The sequence below is a fragment of the Ornithorhynchus anatinus genome, chromosome 2 (genome assembly GCF_004115215.2).
Source record: "Ornithorhynchus anatinus isolate Pmale09 chromosome 2, mOrnAna1.pri.v4, whole genome shotgun sequence".
Taxonomy (NCBI): domain Eukaryota; kingdom Metazoa; phylum Chordata; class Mammalia; order Monotremata; family Ornithorhynchidae; genus Ornithorhynchus; species Ornithorhynchus anatinus.
In genome coordinates, this window is record NC_041729.1 from 149,477,529 (window position 1) to 149,493,391 (window position 15,863).

Consider the following 15,863-nt stretch of genomic DNA (forward strand, 5'->3'; position numbering starts at 1 on the left):
CCATTAAGAACCTATTTATGAAGGGAAAATATATGCAGTACTGCCAGTGCTTTGAGTTCTCAGGTGTTGCCTTTTTTTTCTGATAATAATAATAATGTTGGTATTTGTTAAGCGCTTACTATGTGCAGACCACTGTTCTAAGCGCTGGGGTAGATACAGGGTAATCAGGTTGTCCCACATGAGGCTTACAGTTAATCCCCATTTTACAGATGAGGTAACTGAGGCACAGAGAAGTTAAGTGACTTGCCCACAGTCACACAGCTGACAAGTGGCAGAGCCGGGAGTCGAACCCATGACCTCTGACTCCGAAGCCCAGGCTCTTTCCAGTGAGCCACGCTACTTCCGATCAGTCTAGTAATTCCCGACATACATGTAGGGAGCATTCTGCTTAAATATTTACAAAAAATCTTCTTGATATATGGTACACTGAAGAGACCCATAGGATCTCAAAGATGCCACCTCTATCATCACCGTGGCGTAGTGAACAGAGCACGGGCCTGGGAGTCACGGAAGGAGGAAATGGTCAACCACTTCTGTATTTTTACCAAGAAAACTCTATGGATAAATTACCAGCATGACTGCAGAGTGCAGAGTGCAGATGGAAGTGGGGTGTTCTTTTGATTGGATTTTTAATATATTTAATATTTTGATGAATTATTTTGATTGGATGCATGAGCCCTACTGAGAGAGAAGCAGCGTGGCTCAGTGGAAAGAGCACGGGCTTTGGAGTCAGGGCTCATGAGTTCGAATCCCAGCTCTGCCACTTGTCGGCTGTGTGACTGTGGGCGAGTCACTTAACTTCTCTGTGCCTCAGTTCCCTCATCTGTAAAATGGGGATTAAGACTGTGAGCCCCAGGTGGGACAACCTGATTCCCCTATGTCTACCCCAGCGCTTAGAACAGTGCTCGGCACATAGTAAGCGCTTAACAAATACCAACATTATTATTATTATTAGCTCACCTCCTCCAAGAGGCCTTCCCAGACTGAGATTCCCCTTTTCCCTCTCTCCTTCTGCTCCCTCTCTGCCCCCCCTTCACCTCCCCTCTGCTAAGCCCCTTTTTCCCCCTTTCCCCCTACTCTTCCCCTTCCCCCTTTCCCTCCCCTCAGCACTGTGCTTATTTGTATATATTTTTATTACCCTATTTATTTTGTTAATGAGGTGTACATCCCCTTGATTCTATTTATCGTGATTAAGTTGTCTTTTGTCAGTCTGTCTCCCCCGATTAGACTGTAAGCCCATCAGTGGGCAGGGATTTTCTCTATCTGTTGCTGAATTGTACATTCCAAGCACTTAGCACAGTGCTCTGCACATAGTAAGCGCTCAGTAAATACTGTTGAATGAATGAATGAGTTATGACTCTACAGCTTGGGAAATCACAGTCAGAGAAGGGGTGGAATGAACTTTATACTGCGTCATTATTGTTGTTATTGTTGTTCACTAAATCTCACAACAACCATATGTGACAGGAAGGTATTGGAACATGAAGGTGGAAGGTGGAATGTCCCAAACAGATGCAAATAATTCTTCTTCAACTGGGTGGAAGCATATCCAATTGATTACCCTAAAAACTGGAGCAGGGAGGGAAAAATATGGGTAGTATTCTGAGTGGTTTGAATCACTTCATGGGTCAAAGGTCTGGAAGTAATTACTAGAGGAAATGTTGGGGGTATTACTACTTCTAATAATAATCACACACTGTCCCTGTTCTCTCCCCTACTCCCGAGACTGTAAACTCATTGTGGGCAAGGAATATGTCTATTATATTGTTACACTCTACTCTTCCAAGAATTTAGCGCAGTGCTCTGCATACAGTAAACGCTCAATAAATATGATTGATGGATTGATTCATTCTAATAGGGAGAGAGAACTGTTATTGAATCCCCATTTGACAGATGAGGAAACAGAGGCACATATAAGTAAAATGACTTGCCCAAGGTTATACAACAGGCAAGTGGAAGAACTGGTATTAGAAAGCAGGTCCTCTGATTCCAAGGCCTGTGCTCTTTCCACTAGGGGTGTGAATGGAAATCATGAACCGTGGCATGGTAGAGACAAGATTGGTATCGGGGGAACTCTGAGAAGGGATTCCACATCTCTAACCAATCTCAGCCCCAGCTGGTTTGGGGGATGAGGATAAGTGTGGAAAACATTCATTCATTCATTCATTCATTTGCATTTATTGAACACTTACAGTGTGCAGAGCACTGTACTAAGCTCTTGGGAGAGTGCAATACAACAATAAACTGACACATTCCCTGCCAACAACGAGCTTACGGTCTAGAGTGGGGAAGACAAATATCAATACAAATAAATTACAGATATGTACATAAATGTTGTGGGGCTGGGAGGGGGAAAGAACAAAGAAAGCTGGCCAGAGTGATGCTGAAGGGAGTGGGAGATGAGGACAGGGGGAGTTTAATCTGAGATGGCTTCTTGGAGGAGATGTGCCATCATTGAGTCTTTAAAGGAGGGGAAAGTAATTGTCTGATTTGAGGAGAGAGGTTGTTCCAGGCCAAAGACAGCAGCGGGGACAAGGAAGCACAAATCTCTTTTATAAAAGCACAGCTAGAATTCAGGATTTAGGGGGGTATTGGAAGAGCAGGGAGTCACAGAAGTTTCCCCTGACTAAAGGTTTACAGGTAGATGAAGCAAGGGGTGGATAGAATGGAGGGAAGGGCAGGGTGAGTGAAGGAAGGGACACATTTTAAACAGCTAATCTCGGTAATAGATGGCAGTAACAGGCAGATTTAGACTGTACTTTTCAGCAGCCTTCAGCTGACTGTAAATTCCTGGAGGGCAGGGATTATTTCTGTTCACTATTTGTACAATCCTAAATGCCTAATTTAGTGCTCTGCATACAGTACATGTGCAGTGGATGCTGTGACTTGCTTGATTACTGGAATGACAGGAGATCGCATGAGAGACTGAGCTGTGAATGTGGGGAAAGAGGATATGGAAAGGGAAATGGATCCCTTAAGGATCCATTGCTGGCTGCCGATTACTGAAGAAATAGTTGGTAAGATTGTTGAGATTGTCGGAGGCTTGAGAGAGGAGTAAAAGACGGATGGATTGATTGATTGATTGATGGAAGCCAGGTCAATAAAGTCAAGAATTCTGGAGAGAGCATTTTTAAAGTATGGCCCCTGGCCTCTAGAGAGAAAACGGTTATTAGGAGCATTGATAAGGGGAAAGTAGGCTGGTGACTGATGGATAGGAACAAAAAAGTGGGACAGGAGGATTAGGTCTGGAAAGCAAAATGATTGTGGGACAAGTTAAAGAACTCCAAATCAGAGATGTAGAGCATACAGTTATCGATATCAGTAGTATGGATGATGAAAGCTAGAGAATGTCCTTGTTGGTGAGTGGTTGAGGTGAAGTTCAAAAGACTCAGTTATCAAAAGCAACGTATAAATCAAAGTCCCTAAGGCTCACAGCAAGTTACGGGAAAGAGAGGAGGCATTCAATTCATCTGGAAATTGAGAGAGAGCCCCAGAGGGTCGTAGAATTGACAATTAGAGGTGAAGTGAGTGTTTGAATTGGATAGTGGTAATGGAAGGTGGGGAGATGACCTGGAAGTGAATTATGGGATGAAGAGTAGACCATTTTTACACCATTCCCCATGTGTCAATGCGGGGAAAGAATGCAAGTAGAGCATAAATTAACATAAAGTTAACTGATGAAAATTGTTCAACTGTTGAAAATTCCCTGGTAAATGGGACACATAATCTTATTTTTCTTTAGTATTTTCTTTAACACTGTATTGACTCTAAAGCACTTCATAATCATCTGCCTGATTCCTTTTGCATATGTACTCAGAGCGCAGTTATCAGCACACCAGAGCTACAGCATCACTGCCTCCTCCATGGATGAAATTTATCGCCTGCTGATTTGAGTTTCCTGAAGGATCCTAGGTTAATCCATCAATCAGTCAATACACCAAGGGTGTTTATTGAGCACTTACTAGGACCAACTTCCTACATCCTCTCTTTGGAAAAGAAAGCGTGGATTCTGGATATGTTGTGAAGATAGAAGAGGCAGGATTTGGTAACTGACTTGAATACGTGGTTGAAAGGGAGAGATGAATCAAGGTTGTATAGTGTTTCCAGGAGGAGGGGATGGTCGACTGTGTCAAAGGCAGCTGAGCGGTCGAGGAAGATTAGGATGGATGAATCAGATTGGGACTTCTGAGCTAATATAGATCCTTTCCCACAAAGTAGACCATAACCAAGGAAAGATACAGTAGGTATTTCAAGCTGCAAAGTTCTAATTCTAGTATTTTTTTTAAAGCTAGCGATCTATCTGGTACAATGCTTATACACATTTTTGTGTAATTTTTTTAAATGGTATTTGTAAAGTATTTATTATAGCCAGGCACTGTACTAAGTGTCGTAGTAGATGTCATCAGGTTGGACACAGTCCATGTCCCACATGGGGCTCCCGGTCTTAATCCCTTTTTACCGATGAGATAACTGAGGCACACTGAAGTGACGTGACTTGCTAAAGGTCACACATCAGACAAGTGGCAGAACCGGGATTAGAACCCAGTCCTTCGGACTCCCAGGCCAGTGCTCTATCGACTAAGCCATGCCTCTTCTCATAAATAAACAGTTGCCCCCTCTGAGACTCGAGTTCAGCACCTTCATATTATGACAGTGACGTGTGGCATACTGCGCTAAGGAGGCAACTATACTGCATTCAGCTTTTGGGACAGTACAGTGTGATAGAGTTGATAGACAGGTTTCTTGCCGACAACAAACTTACAATCTAGAGGACTATCATCACTATTTTTATCAGTCCTCTAATCGGTTCTTTTTTCTGCATGTGATTTGGAGATGTGGGGAGCTGTGTGCAGAAATATTTTTCTAGAAAAATATTCCAGGCAGCACAGAGAAGTATGCTTAGAGAAGCAGCATGGCTCAGTGGAAAGCGCCCGGGCTTGGGAGTCAGAGGTCATGGGTTTGAATCCTGGCTCTGCCACTTGTCAGCTGTGTGACCTTGGGCAAGTCACTTAACTTCTTTAGGCCTCAGTTACCTCATCTGTAAAATGGGGAGGAAAACTGTGAGCCCCACGTGGGACAACTTGATCACCCTGTATCTACCCCAGCGCTTAGAACAGTGCTCTGCACATAGTAAGCGCTTAACAAATAACAACATTATTATTATTAAGTATGGACTGGAGAGGGGAGAGATCTGATTCAGTAGGGTGATGTAGGGGTCAAGGTGGGAAATGATAAATTCTTAGATCAGTATGTTAGCAGTTTGGATTGATACAAAGGACAGGATTCTAGAGATGTTGTTATTGTAGAAGCGACAGGATTTGTTAACAGATTTGTTGACCAAGTGCATAGTACAGTTCTCTGCCCACATTAGGAGCTCAATAAGTACTACTGATGAATTGGTTAGGGGAGCAGAAAGCCTTGTTTCCATTTTCCCCCTACCAGCCCACCAGCCCACTTTCTTTCCTTCCTGACCCTATGTCCTCAAGAGAGACTGTTGGGGAGAATAAATCATTTTCTTTTTCCAAGTGTTTGGACAAAAATGTATCATCTTCTTGTGCTCAAACCAACTTCTATGAGCTATTTTGCAAATACTATCACAACATGTATTATTTGCTGAACTTCTTTTGGTTGGTGTGGAAATGTAAAAAGTTCATTTACTAATAGACTTTTCTAATACTGCTATTTGTGACACTAATGGTACATTTCGCTAAAATTTGTATTGTAGAAGTTTCCGTCATCCTAAATCAGAAGGTCATGGGTTCTAATTCCTGCTCTTCCACTTTGCTGTGTGATTGTGGGCAAGTCACTTAGGGAAGCAGCGTGGCTCAGTGAAGAGCCTGGGCTTGGGAGTCAGAGGTCATGGGTTTGAATCCCGGCTCTGCCACTTGTCAGCTGTGTGACTGTGGGCAAGTCACTTCACTTCTCTGTGCCTCAGTTCTCTCATCTGTAAAATGGGGGTGAAGATTGTGAGCCTCATGTGGGACAACCTGATTACCCTGTATCTACCCCAGTGCTTAGAACAGTGCTGTGCACATAGTAAGTGCTTAACAAATAGCAACATTATTATTATTATTCTCTGTGCCTCAGTTACTTCTTCTGTAAAATGGGGATTAAGACTGTGAGCCCCTCTTGGGACCAAGATTGTGTCCAGCTCGATTTCCTTGTATCCACCCCTGGGCTTAATATGGTGCCTGTCACATAGTAAGTGCTTAACAAATACCATTATTATTATTAATCATAATAGTAATAGTCAATCAATTGTATTATTGAGCTTTTACTTTGTGCAGAGCACTGTATTATGTACAACAGAATTAGAAGACAGGACCATACTGAGTTTATAATCTAGTGGATCTGAATGTATTTACAGGTAACTGCAGTTTAGTGGAAAGCTCAAATTTAGTACTGCAGACACTTCCGTGGACAGGATCCTCCCTGTGCTGCTTTTCAGTGCCTGATGGATTTTAAATTGTCAGGTTAAAATTTTCTATCTGAGCATACACATCTAAAACCACCTTTGATTTGCAGACTTGAATGAAAAAAAAAAAGTTCTGAAAATAAATGGGCAAATAATCTCTTTCTGGGCAATTCACTGGTGGATATACTGGATCCAGATCCAAAAACAGAGGCATGAGAAAGTGTGAACCTGGGAGAAAGATCTATTTCTAGGTGATGCAAAAAATACTGAAATGGGAACAACTCTTGGAAAGGCAACATGGGTTTCCAGGTGATCAGGGAAATTAGTAATGGAGTTGGCCAGCAATCTTGGAATAGGATAGACCGGCCTCCCAGTTGCCTCCCCACCCCACACACAATCAGCTGCACGGAATTACTTACACACACACACACACACACACACACAATCAGCTGCACTGAATTACACACACATATCAGCAGTACTGAATTACAGGAGCGCATCAGTGTCTTCAACTGACCACTGGAGAATCAGTGGGAGAATTTAATAAATGAAAGAATTGTGTTAAGAACTGACTAACCACACATTGTCAATGCCAACACAGGGCAGAGATACACATATTGCCACTGACCTGTGAAGTGTCGTTCTACAGCATCTGCCAGGGTACAGTGGGAGCAGGATGGAACAGTTCCTAAGGGTGTTGGGAACCAGAAGGCACTAGAGGTTGGTGGTCTCAGGAACCCAGCCAGCTCTTTAGAGCAACAGCAGCAGAGATCCATTTTCTGTTACTTCTAGTTTGAACTGACGTAGCCGCTAAGGAAGGACTTTAGGGTTCTTCACTGAGGGGACTCAATTCGATTGTATTTATTGAGCACTTACTGTGGGCATAGCACTGTATCGAGCTCTTGGAAAGTACACTATTACCCTATTCATTTTGTTAATGAGGTGTACATCCCCTTGATTCCATTTATCATGATTAAGTTGTCTTGTTTTTGTCCGTCTGTCTCCCCCGATTAGACTGTGAGCCCGTCGATGGGCAGGGATTGTCTCTATCTGTTGCCGAATTGTACATTCCAAGCGCTCAGTACAGTGCTCTGCACATAGTAAGTGTTCAATACATACTATTGAATGAATGAATTCAGCAACAAAGAGAAACAATCTCTGCCCACAAGAGGGTCACAGTCTATAAGCGGGGAGACAGACATCAAACCAAGTAAACAGGCATCAATAGCATCCATAAAAATAAATAGAATTAGTGATATATATACATATCAGAACAAGTAAAACAGGCATTAATATAAAGAAATAGAATTATAGTGCTGTGGGGTGGCGGTAGGTTAGAGCAAAGGGAGTGAGTTGGGGCGAGGTGGGGGGGGACGACTGAGGAATTAGAGGGAGATTTCGAGGGTTTAATAATAATAATTATATAATTAGCACTGGAGTGGATACAATCAAGTCGGGTTGGACACTGTCCCTGTCCCAGGTGGGGCTCACAGTCTCAATCCCCATTTTACAGATAAGGCAATTGAGGCACGGAGGAGTGAAGTCACAAGGTCACACAGCAGACAAGTGGCGGAGCCGGGATTAGAACCCATGACCTCTGACTCCTAGGCCTGTGCTGTATCCACCCCACCATACTGCTTTCTTTCTTGCACCTGTTTCCCCCTACAGTTTCCCTCAGTTTGGTGAAGGAGCAATGTCCCACATTTATCACCTTTAGCCTGACTTCTTCCCCATTCCCTGCTGCTTCACATCTCCCTTCACCCATGATCGTATGAGGTGAAACGACTGGTGACAATCCAGAACCGGTAACCTGGAGAAAACAAATATGAGAACAAGATGTGAAGGATGATTTTATTCACGCATGGGAAGAAATCCATTAAACAAAGCAAATTTTACTGTGCCACCGTAATGACTCACCCACCGCTCTAACGAAATAGCACTCAAAAGTCATTCAGCAGTGTGGAAAAAAATGGCTGCCCAGTGTAAAACAACTGTTTCAAAATGTTGAAGATTATTTTTGCTAATAATCTCTAAATTTGAGTAGCGTACTAAGGCCTGTGTCAATTGGAAAATATAATTCAGCATATTATTTGAGGAAACATGTCACTGATTAGATTGTCCACTTCCAGGAAAATGTTTGTGAGGTGAAATATGTATTTCATAAAAATGAATGCAAATAAGAAAATCTCAGGTGTTTGGGTCTTTAGCTTGATTGATCTAGATAATTATCTTGTTTTTTCAAGTCACTTTCCCAGGTGCATGCCTCCTTTTAACATGCCATGGTGTGAAATAATTTTCCAAGAAGATGTTTTTGAGGCAAAATCGTAGTCCATAAAAATAAATAGAAATATGAAAATCTCAGGTTTTGGGGGGGTCTTTAGTTTGATCGATCTGTATGATTACCTGGTTTTTTCATGTCCCTTTACAGTAGATACCTACCTTTAGCCCACACCATTTTATGAAATAGTTTGGAGAAGTAGTAATAGAAGGTATTGAGTGGACACTGCATACACTGTATTGTTTTAAGCACTTCGGCAATACAAATTAGTGAGGAAGTGAAACAGCCCAAGAACACAAGGAGCTTATATTTAATGGGGAAGACACACATATGTATATTTGCGGAGTAAACCAAGATAAATAATTGGTATGCACTATTGAAAAAAACACATACACCTAAGTGCTGAGGCTGGTTATGAGTAAGTACATGAATGTTAGAGCTGGCTGGTGGATTTACTTGGTTTGGCTTTGTATTTTCATTCATTCAATAGTATTTTATTTTCAGGATGTTTTCTGTTTTCAAGAAGTTGTCCTCATAAGAATGAATGTTTTCCCTTTTTATTAACAAGTCTGCCAAACTCACTCTTGCATGTGGATTTGTTCCCTTTATCCACTCCTCCCTCTGGCCCAAGGTACTTAAGTACTTATCCAAAATTTATTTATTTATATTAATGTGTGTCTCTCCCTGTAGATTGTGGTTGTGAACATTTCTACCAACTCTGTTTTATTGTACTCTCCCAAGCACTTAGTACAGTGTCCTCCACACTGTAAGGGCTCAATAAATACGATGGATTGACTCATAGAACCTAAGAATCATCACCTCTGTGTGAGATCCAGGGTTCTTCTATCACAAAGTTCTGTCCCTGACAGTGGCAGCAGAATGTTTGGTGGAACGATGGTATTGGATAACAGCATCTCAATTTCTTAAATTTTTCCTTCCAAATTTTCCTCCTCAAAATTTCATTTTAGTAGCCTAGTTATTCCCCTCTCAGGATGGCACCTGGAGAGTTTTCAGTACTCTACCAGTCTCAGCTACGGGAGGGAGAATCAAGCAGAGGCCTAACCATTCCATTCCTAGCTTGGGCAGTGGCTAGCGAGTGGAAGGCCATCTGCTTCAAGTCAAAACTCACCTGTGCTGGGCAGCAGCAGCATGGGAGAGAGTCGAGTTTGGGACCTCAAGTTTACTGCTCAGAAGAAGGCAGTGGTAAACCGCTTCTGTATTTTTACTGAGAAAGCTCTATGGATCCACTACCAGAACGATTGCAGATGGAGGTGGGACATTCTGGGAGAGATGTGTCCATGGAGTTCATATGGGTTAGATATGGCTCGACAGCATAGGACAAGACAAGCCTATTTAATATTGAGTTTTTACTGTGTGGAGAGGGCTGAACTGTTAGGAGAAGTACAGTTCAAAAGAGCTGATGGACACGGTCCCTGGCCACGATCCCTAGTAATAGTAATATTTGTTAAATGCATTTGTTAAATGCTTTCTTTGTGACAAACACTGTACTAAACACTGGGGTAGACACAAGACAATCAGGTCAGACATAATCCCTGTCCCACGTGGGGCTCACAGTCAAGTAGGAGAGAGAGATTCAGGTTTTGTTCCCCATTTTTCAGATGAAGAAACTGCAGTCTAGAGAAGTTAAGGAACTTGCCCATAATGGGGCAAGTAGCAAGCAGAACCACATTTTAGACCTCTCAGCTCTATATTTAACTGTCACTCTTTAGCCTTCTGACATGATTAGACTGTGAGCCCATATTGGGCAGGGATTGTCTCTATCTTTTGCCGAATTGTACATTCCAAGTGCTTAGTACAGTGCTCTGCACGTAGTAAGTGCTCAATAAATACTATTGAATGAATTTTCAATCTTCATCTCTGCCATAAATTATCATTTATATATATAAATATATAATTCATATATATAATTTATATATAATTAATTATAATTATAATTTCCATAAATTTAACACTGTGTGAATGAGACTTTCTTTTGGTCAGTTCCTTAGTAATATGGAATAGTTTAGGGACATATCCTATGCACTGCACCCTCACCCCTCCAAATAATGTAACCTATGGTTATGTCTCCTCCCAGCTACTGTCTTTCCATACAGAAGAGTCCTAGTATTTCGGGTCTGTCTTCATTTCCTAAATATTTCTATCCCCTGGTTCAGGTTGGTTTTATTCTCTATACTCTTTCAATTGAAGCCATCAGCAATGATTTCACAAATTCTTTTCTACAGATTAAAGCCCATCATCCTGTAAGTGATGGATCAGTTTTACCTACATGCATTACTTTGCATTTGTTTACAGTGGAGCTCATCTAACAATTTTCTACCTATTTATTCTGTTTTTGATATGGTAGAATAATTTTTTTATGTTTGTTTTCCTCTTTAAAGTGCAATTCCAACTTTAGTGTGGAGTTCCTAAATTCTAGTATGCATTTGGCAGTCCTTCTCCATGGGCATCATTATTAAATGCACTTGGAAGAATTTTCTTTTGGGGGGGAAATGTGGTTGTTTTCTTTTAATGGCCTCTTTGTCCTACTTTGTGACCTGCTGACTTTTTTAATAGAAAACATTTGAGAAATTAAAGTCCTTCATCCCCATTACCCTGTGTTCTAAAGCTATTTGGTAAGTACACAACTTAAAGGCATAATTACTCTCCTGCTAGTTTAAGGTCTATCATAAAGACCTATTATGATCTCAGTCCAAGTCTTTTCTCCTTATGCTTAACCCAGAAAAACTCTACTGAATAAGGTTTAGATTATTTTGGGGGTTTGTGAGTTTGATTTTTCATCCTTAGATTCCTATTTTGTAAAGCAATTTTCCTAATCAATCAATAATATTTATCAGATGCTTACTGTGTGCTGGGCACTGTACTAAGTGGTAGGGAGAGTTAAATATAACAGAATTGGTAGGCATGTTGCCTGCCCACAAGGACCTTACAGTCATCAATCTAAATCAGAGCCATGTAGCTCATCATTGAAGTTTCTAGTACATTTTAACTTTGATCCTGAACTCAGATGTCCAATTCTTTTATCATTCTTCCGCTTCTCCCTCTGGTGTAGCCAATTTCAATTAAAGTACCTTTTTCAGAGCGTCAAGATTCTTATCTTTTGCTTCCTCTTTCAACCTCTTGCTTCTAGACCTGTACTTGAATTCAGATTTACCCTAGATTAGTGGGTGATACAATTTACTAAGTGTTTATTTACCCATCCCTAGCAAATCTTGTTTAAAACATTTCTTGATGTCACTTTGATTTTGTGAATACATTCTCCCCATTCCCTCACATTTATTCCAGAGGACAACCTTATGTTCTGACTTTAGGGGCGGAGCATTCTGGTTGATGCCATTTGGCAACCAGGTGAGATACATACATCTATTGTTTTGAAAGCTCTTCCTTCTCATTAGATTATTGATCACAGTTCCACTTGGCCTCTGCTGTAGTGTTGGTAACTCAACTGAGCAGAGACGTGAGATTGAAGGGCTTCCCATCTTCTTTGACTGAGCCAAAACCCAGATCAGTAAGCAAAACACTCCCCAATTCCTGATGGAACCCTTAGAATGGGAGGTGGTGGGTGTGGAAGTTGAGCACATTCACATACTGCTCATCCCATGGAAAACCAAAATTCCCAGTTTGGCACCCCAACAATGCAAGTCAGAGTTTGGGAATGAACCCACATGCATTTGACAAAATCAAATTTAATGGCTCTCAGTAGTTCTTGGGGTATAGTAAGGCTATGGTACAGTAAGACATTGGCTTATGTTTGCTGATTGTACTTAGAGAAGGTAAAAATAGTTCATATGGAAATGACCCTCAATAATAGTAGTAATAATTATAATAATGATGGTATTTGTTAAGTTCTTACTATACACCAGACACTGTACTAAGCACTGGGTGGATATAAGCAAATTGAGTTGGACACAGTCCCTGACCCACGGGGACTCACAGTCTCAATCCTCATTTTACAGATGAGGTAATTGAGGCACAGAGGAGTGAAGTGGCTTGCCCAAATTCACACAGCAGAAAAATGGTGGAGCTGAGATAAGAACCCATGACCTTTTGACTCCCAGGCCCATGCTCTATCTATAACGTCATGCTTAGAGAAATTGATATGTCAACAGGGCAAATCTCTCTCCAGTAAAACATTGTCATACAGCATGCAGGGAAGAGTGAAGGTGTCAATTTAGTATTCAGTAAAATAAGAGTTGGAACTAAAAGTTCTAGGTTGTCCTAGGGACACATTCCCAAGAAAGGCCCATTGTATTCCCTAACTATGGCCATTTAGCACTTCTCCATCACCTAAGAGGGAGTGGATACCCAAAGTGCTCAGGTGCCGTGGAAGTGTTAAATTGCACTATGCTAAGCACTGTAGAATAGTTAGTAGATATGATCCCCACCTTCCAATAACTTGCAGTCAAGTCAGGGAGATAGGCAGTAAAGCAGGAGGGATAGACCAAAGTTTGTAGTTAACCCAGAAGGGAGGGGGAAATGGTGGGGAGTTGAAATGTTAGTCAGGGAAGGCTTCTTGGAGGTAATGTGATTTTAGTAGGACATGAGGTTGGGGAAAGCAGAGGTCTGTCAAATGTGAAGAGGGAGGGAGTTCCAGGATGGGGGGAGAACAGGGGCTAAAGGCCAACGGGGAGAAAGACGAATCTGAGGCACAGTAAGCAGGTTGGTGTTAGGGGAGTGAAGTGTGCTGGCAGGGTTGTAGTAGGAGAGGAGTGAAGTTAAGTGAGGGTCGCATGCTGATTGCCTTAAATCCAATGGTAATGAGCTTCGATTTGATTCAGAGATAGGTAGGCAGCACTTGGGAGGATTTTGAGGAGTTGGGAGATGTGCAAAGAATGACTGTTTAGAAAAATGATCTACACATCAGAGGGAAGTACGGACTGGAGTGACAGCAACTGTAGTTTTTGATAAACACTTACTATGAGCCAAACACTGTATTAAATGCTGAGGCAGATAAGTACTCAGCGCAGTGCTCCACACATAGTAAGTGCCCAATAAATACCACTGATAGATAGAAAATAAGTCACACACAACTTCGGGTGCAAATGGGGCTAACATTGTAAGGGGGAGGGAGAACATGTATTTCATCTCCATTTTACAGATGTGGAAACTGAGACAGAAAAATTGCATGACTTGCCCAAGGTCATGCAGCAAGGAGAAGGTGGAACTGGTACTAGAACCCAGGTCTTCTGACTTTCATGCCTGTGCTCTTTCCACTAGACCCACACTGCTTCCATGGGGAGAAGTAGGCTGGGAATCAGACCGTGAAAAGTGTTCGGCCCAGTATGGTACCAGGTTGGGTTGCAGAATTTGGAAAGGTAGAACTAACCCACAGGATTTGGTGACAGACTAAATATAAGGATCGAACGAAAGAGGTGAGTCAGAGATAACAAAGTCCATAATGAAGCCCTTAGAGTGGTGAAGGGGATGAAAAAAGAATCAACAGGATTTAATGCTAGATTGAAGGTTAAGAGAGAGAGGAATCACTGAAAAGTTGTGCACTGGCCAAGCGGGTTCGGCATGACCTAGTCAATAGATCATAGGTTGGGAGTCAGAAGGATCTGGGTTCAAAGCCCACTTCACCGCTTGTCTGCTGTGTGACCTTGGATAAGTCATTTAACTTCTCTATGCCTCAGTTACCACCTCTGCAAAATGGTGATTAAGACTATGAGCCCCATGTGGGATATAGACTGTGTGCAAACTCATCAGTTTGTACCTATTCCAGCGCTTAGTACATTTCCTGACATATGAGGTACCGAACGAATGCCATAATAAAAAAAGGTCTCTGGTGTGGATGTAGCCTTTGGAAACCCCATTGACAACTCAGGAACTGAAACTATTGCTAAAGGAAGGATTACTGGCTACAGTGAGACCAGCTGAGCATGTGTTAGCCCACACTAGACTGTCAGACAGCTCTGTTAGGATTCCCTGCCCAACGCTCCAGGGGAACTGCAATTGGCCTGATTTTGGCAGTCTCAAGTCAACCTCAGAGATAAACTTCTGCTGGTAGAGACAATCCCCACCAGGGTCTCTGGGCCAAGACTGTGACTTTGGCTACTACAATATCTTGCTCCATAATATAGCAGTTGAAAATAATAATAGTAATAACTGTGGCATTTGTTAAGTATTTATGTCTTCCCTCTTCAAAGCCTTATTGAAGGTACGTCTCCAACAGTCCTTCCCTGACTAAGCCCTCTTTTACTTTCCTTCCACTCCTTGATGTGTCACCCTGACTTGCTCCCTTTATTTACCCCCCCGCCCCACCAGCCCCACAGCACCTGTGTACATATCTGTAGTTGATTATTTCTATTAATGTCTGTCTCCCCTTCTAGACCACAAGGTCACTGTGGGCAGTGAATGGGTCTGTTATATTGTACTCTCCCCAAGTGCTTAGTACAGTATTCTCCATACAGTAAACGATCAATAAATTGATTGATTGTCAAGCATTGTAATAAGCACTGGGGTAGATAGAAAGTAATCAGGTTGGACATGGTCCCTGTCCCACATGGGACTCACAGTCCAAGTAGGAGGCGAGGACAGGTATTGAATCTCCATTTTAATGATGAGGAAAGTGAGGCACCGAGAAGTTCACTGACTTGTCCACGGTTACAGAGCAGACAGGTGGCAAAACCAGGAGTTGAATCCAGGTCTTCTGACTCCCAGGACTGTGCTCTTTCCATTAGCTCACTCTGTTTTTCAGTTAACATAGCTTTTACTGTACACAAGTAATAGTAGTTGTAATTGTACTTATTAAGCACTTACTGTGTTAAATGCATTGTACTATGTGCAAGTACAAAATAGGCAGGTAGAAAAACAAGGGTCCTGTCCCTCAAGGGACTCACGTACATGTCATAATTTCCATAAGTCGTCTAGTCGAAAGCAAAAAATATGAAAAACATAAAATATAAATATAAAATATACTAAGGAATATACTAACTGAAATAGGCATGGTGAGTTTTGTTCACACTTCTTTTTTTTCTTTCCTGACTCAGGTCTCTTAGGGTTATCTGACTACCCACTGCCAAGCAAAAACTCTTCTGATGGTACCAAATCACCCCTGAATACAACATGAAAATGTGGTTCTTGATCAGTCAACTCCTTACTACATGCTTCGTTTTCTGCCTAGCAGGTAAGAGGCTCTTTTGTAATGTAAAT

At 41.8% G+C, this 15,863-nt stretch overlaps 1 protein-coding gene and 1 non-coding gene across 6 annotated transcripts in view; both read left to right on the top strand.

The window, feature by feature from the left end:
• CNTN1 (contactin 1) overlaps window positions 1–15,863 on the top strand; it is a 484,199-nt gene that overhangs the window by 266,012 nt on the left and 202,324 nt on the right. For all 5 annotated transcript variants that reach the window (XM_029058335.2, XM_029058336.2, XM_029058332.2 and 2 more), the window contains one exon: window positions 15,701–15,837. In XM_029058335.2, the coding sequence (XP_028914168.1) occupies window positions 15,777–15,837 (61 nt within the window). In that variant the 5' untranslated portion in view covers window positions 15,701–15,776. The remainder of the gene's footprint in view (window positions 1–15,700; window positions 15,838–15,863) is intronic.
• Window positions 9,675–9,812, top strand: LOC114809576. The gene has a single exon (XR_003757352.1). It is a non-coding gene; the product is annotated as a small nucleolar RNA SNORA7 (small nucleolar RNA).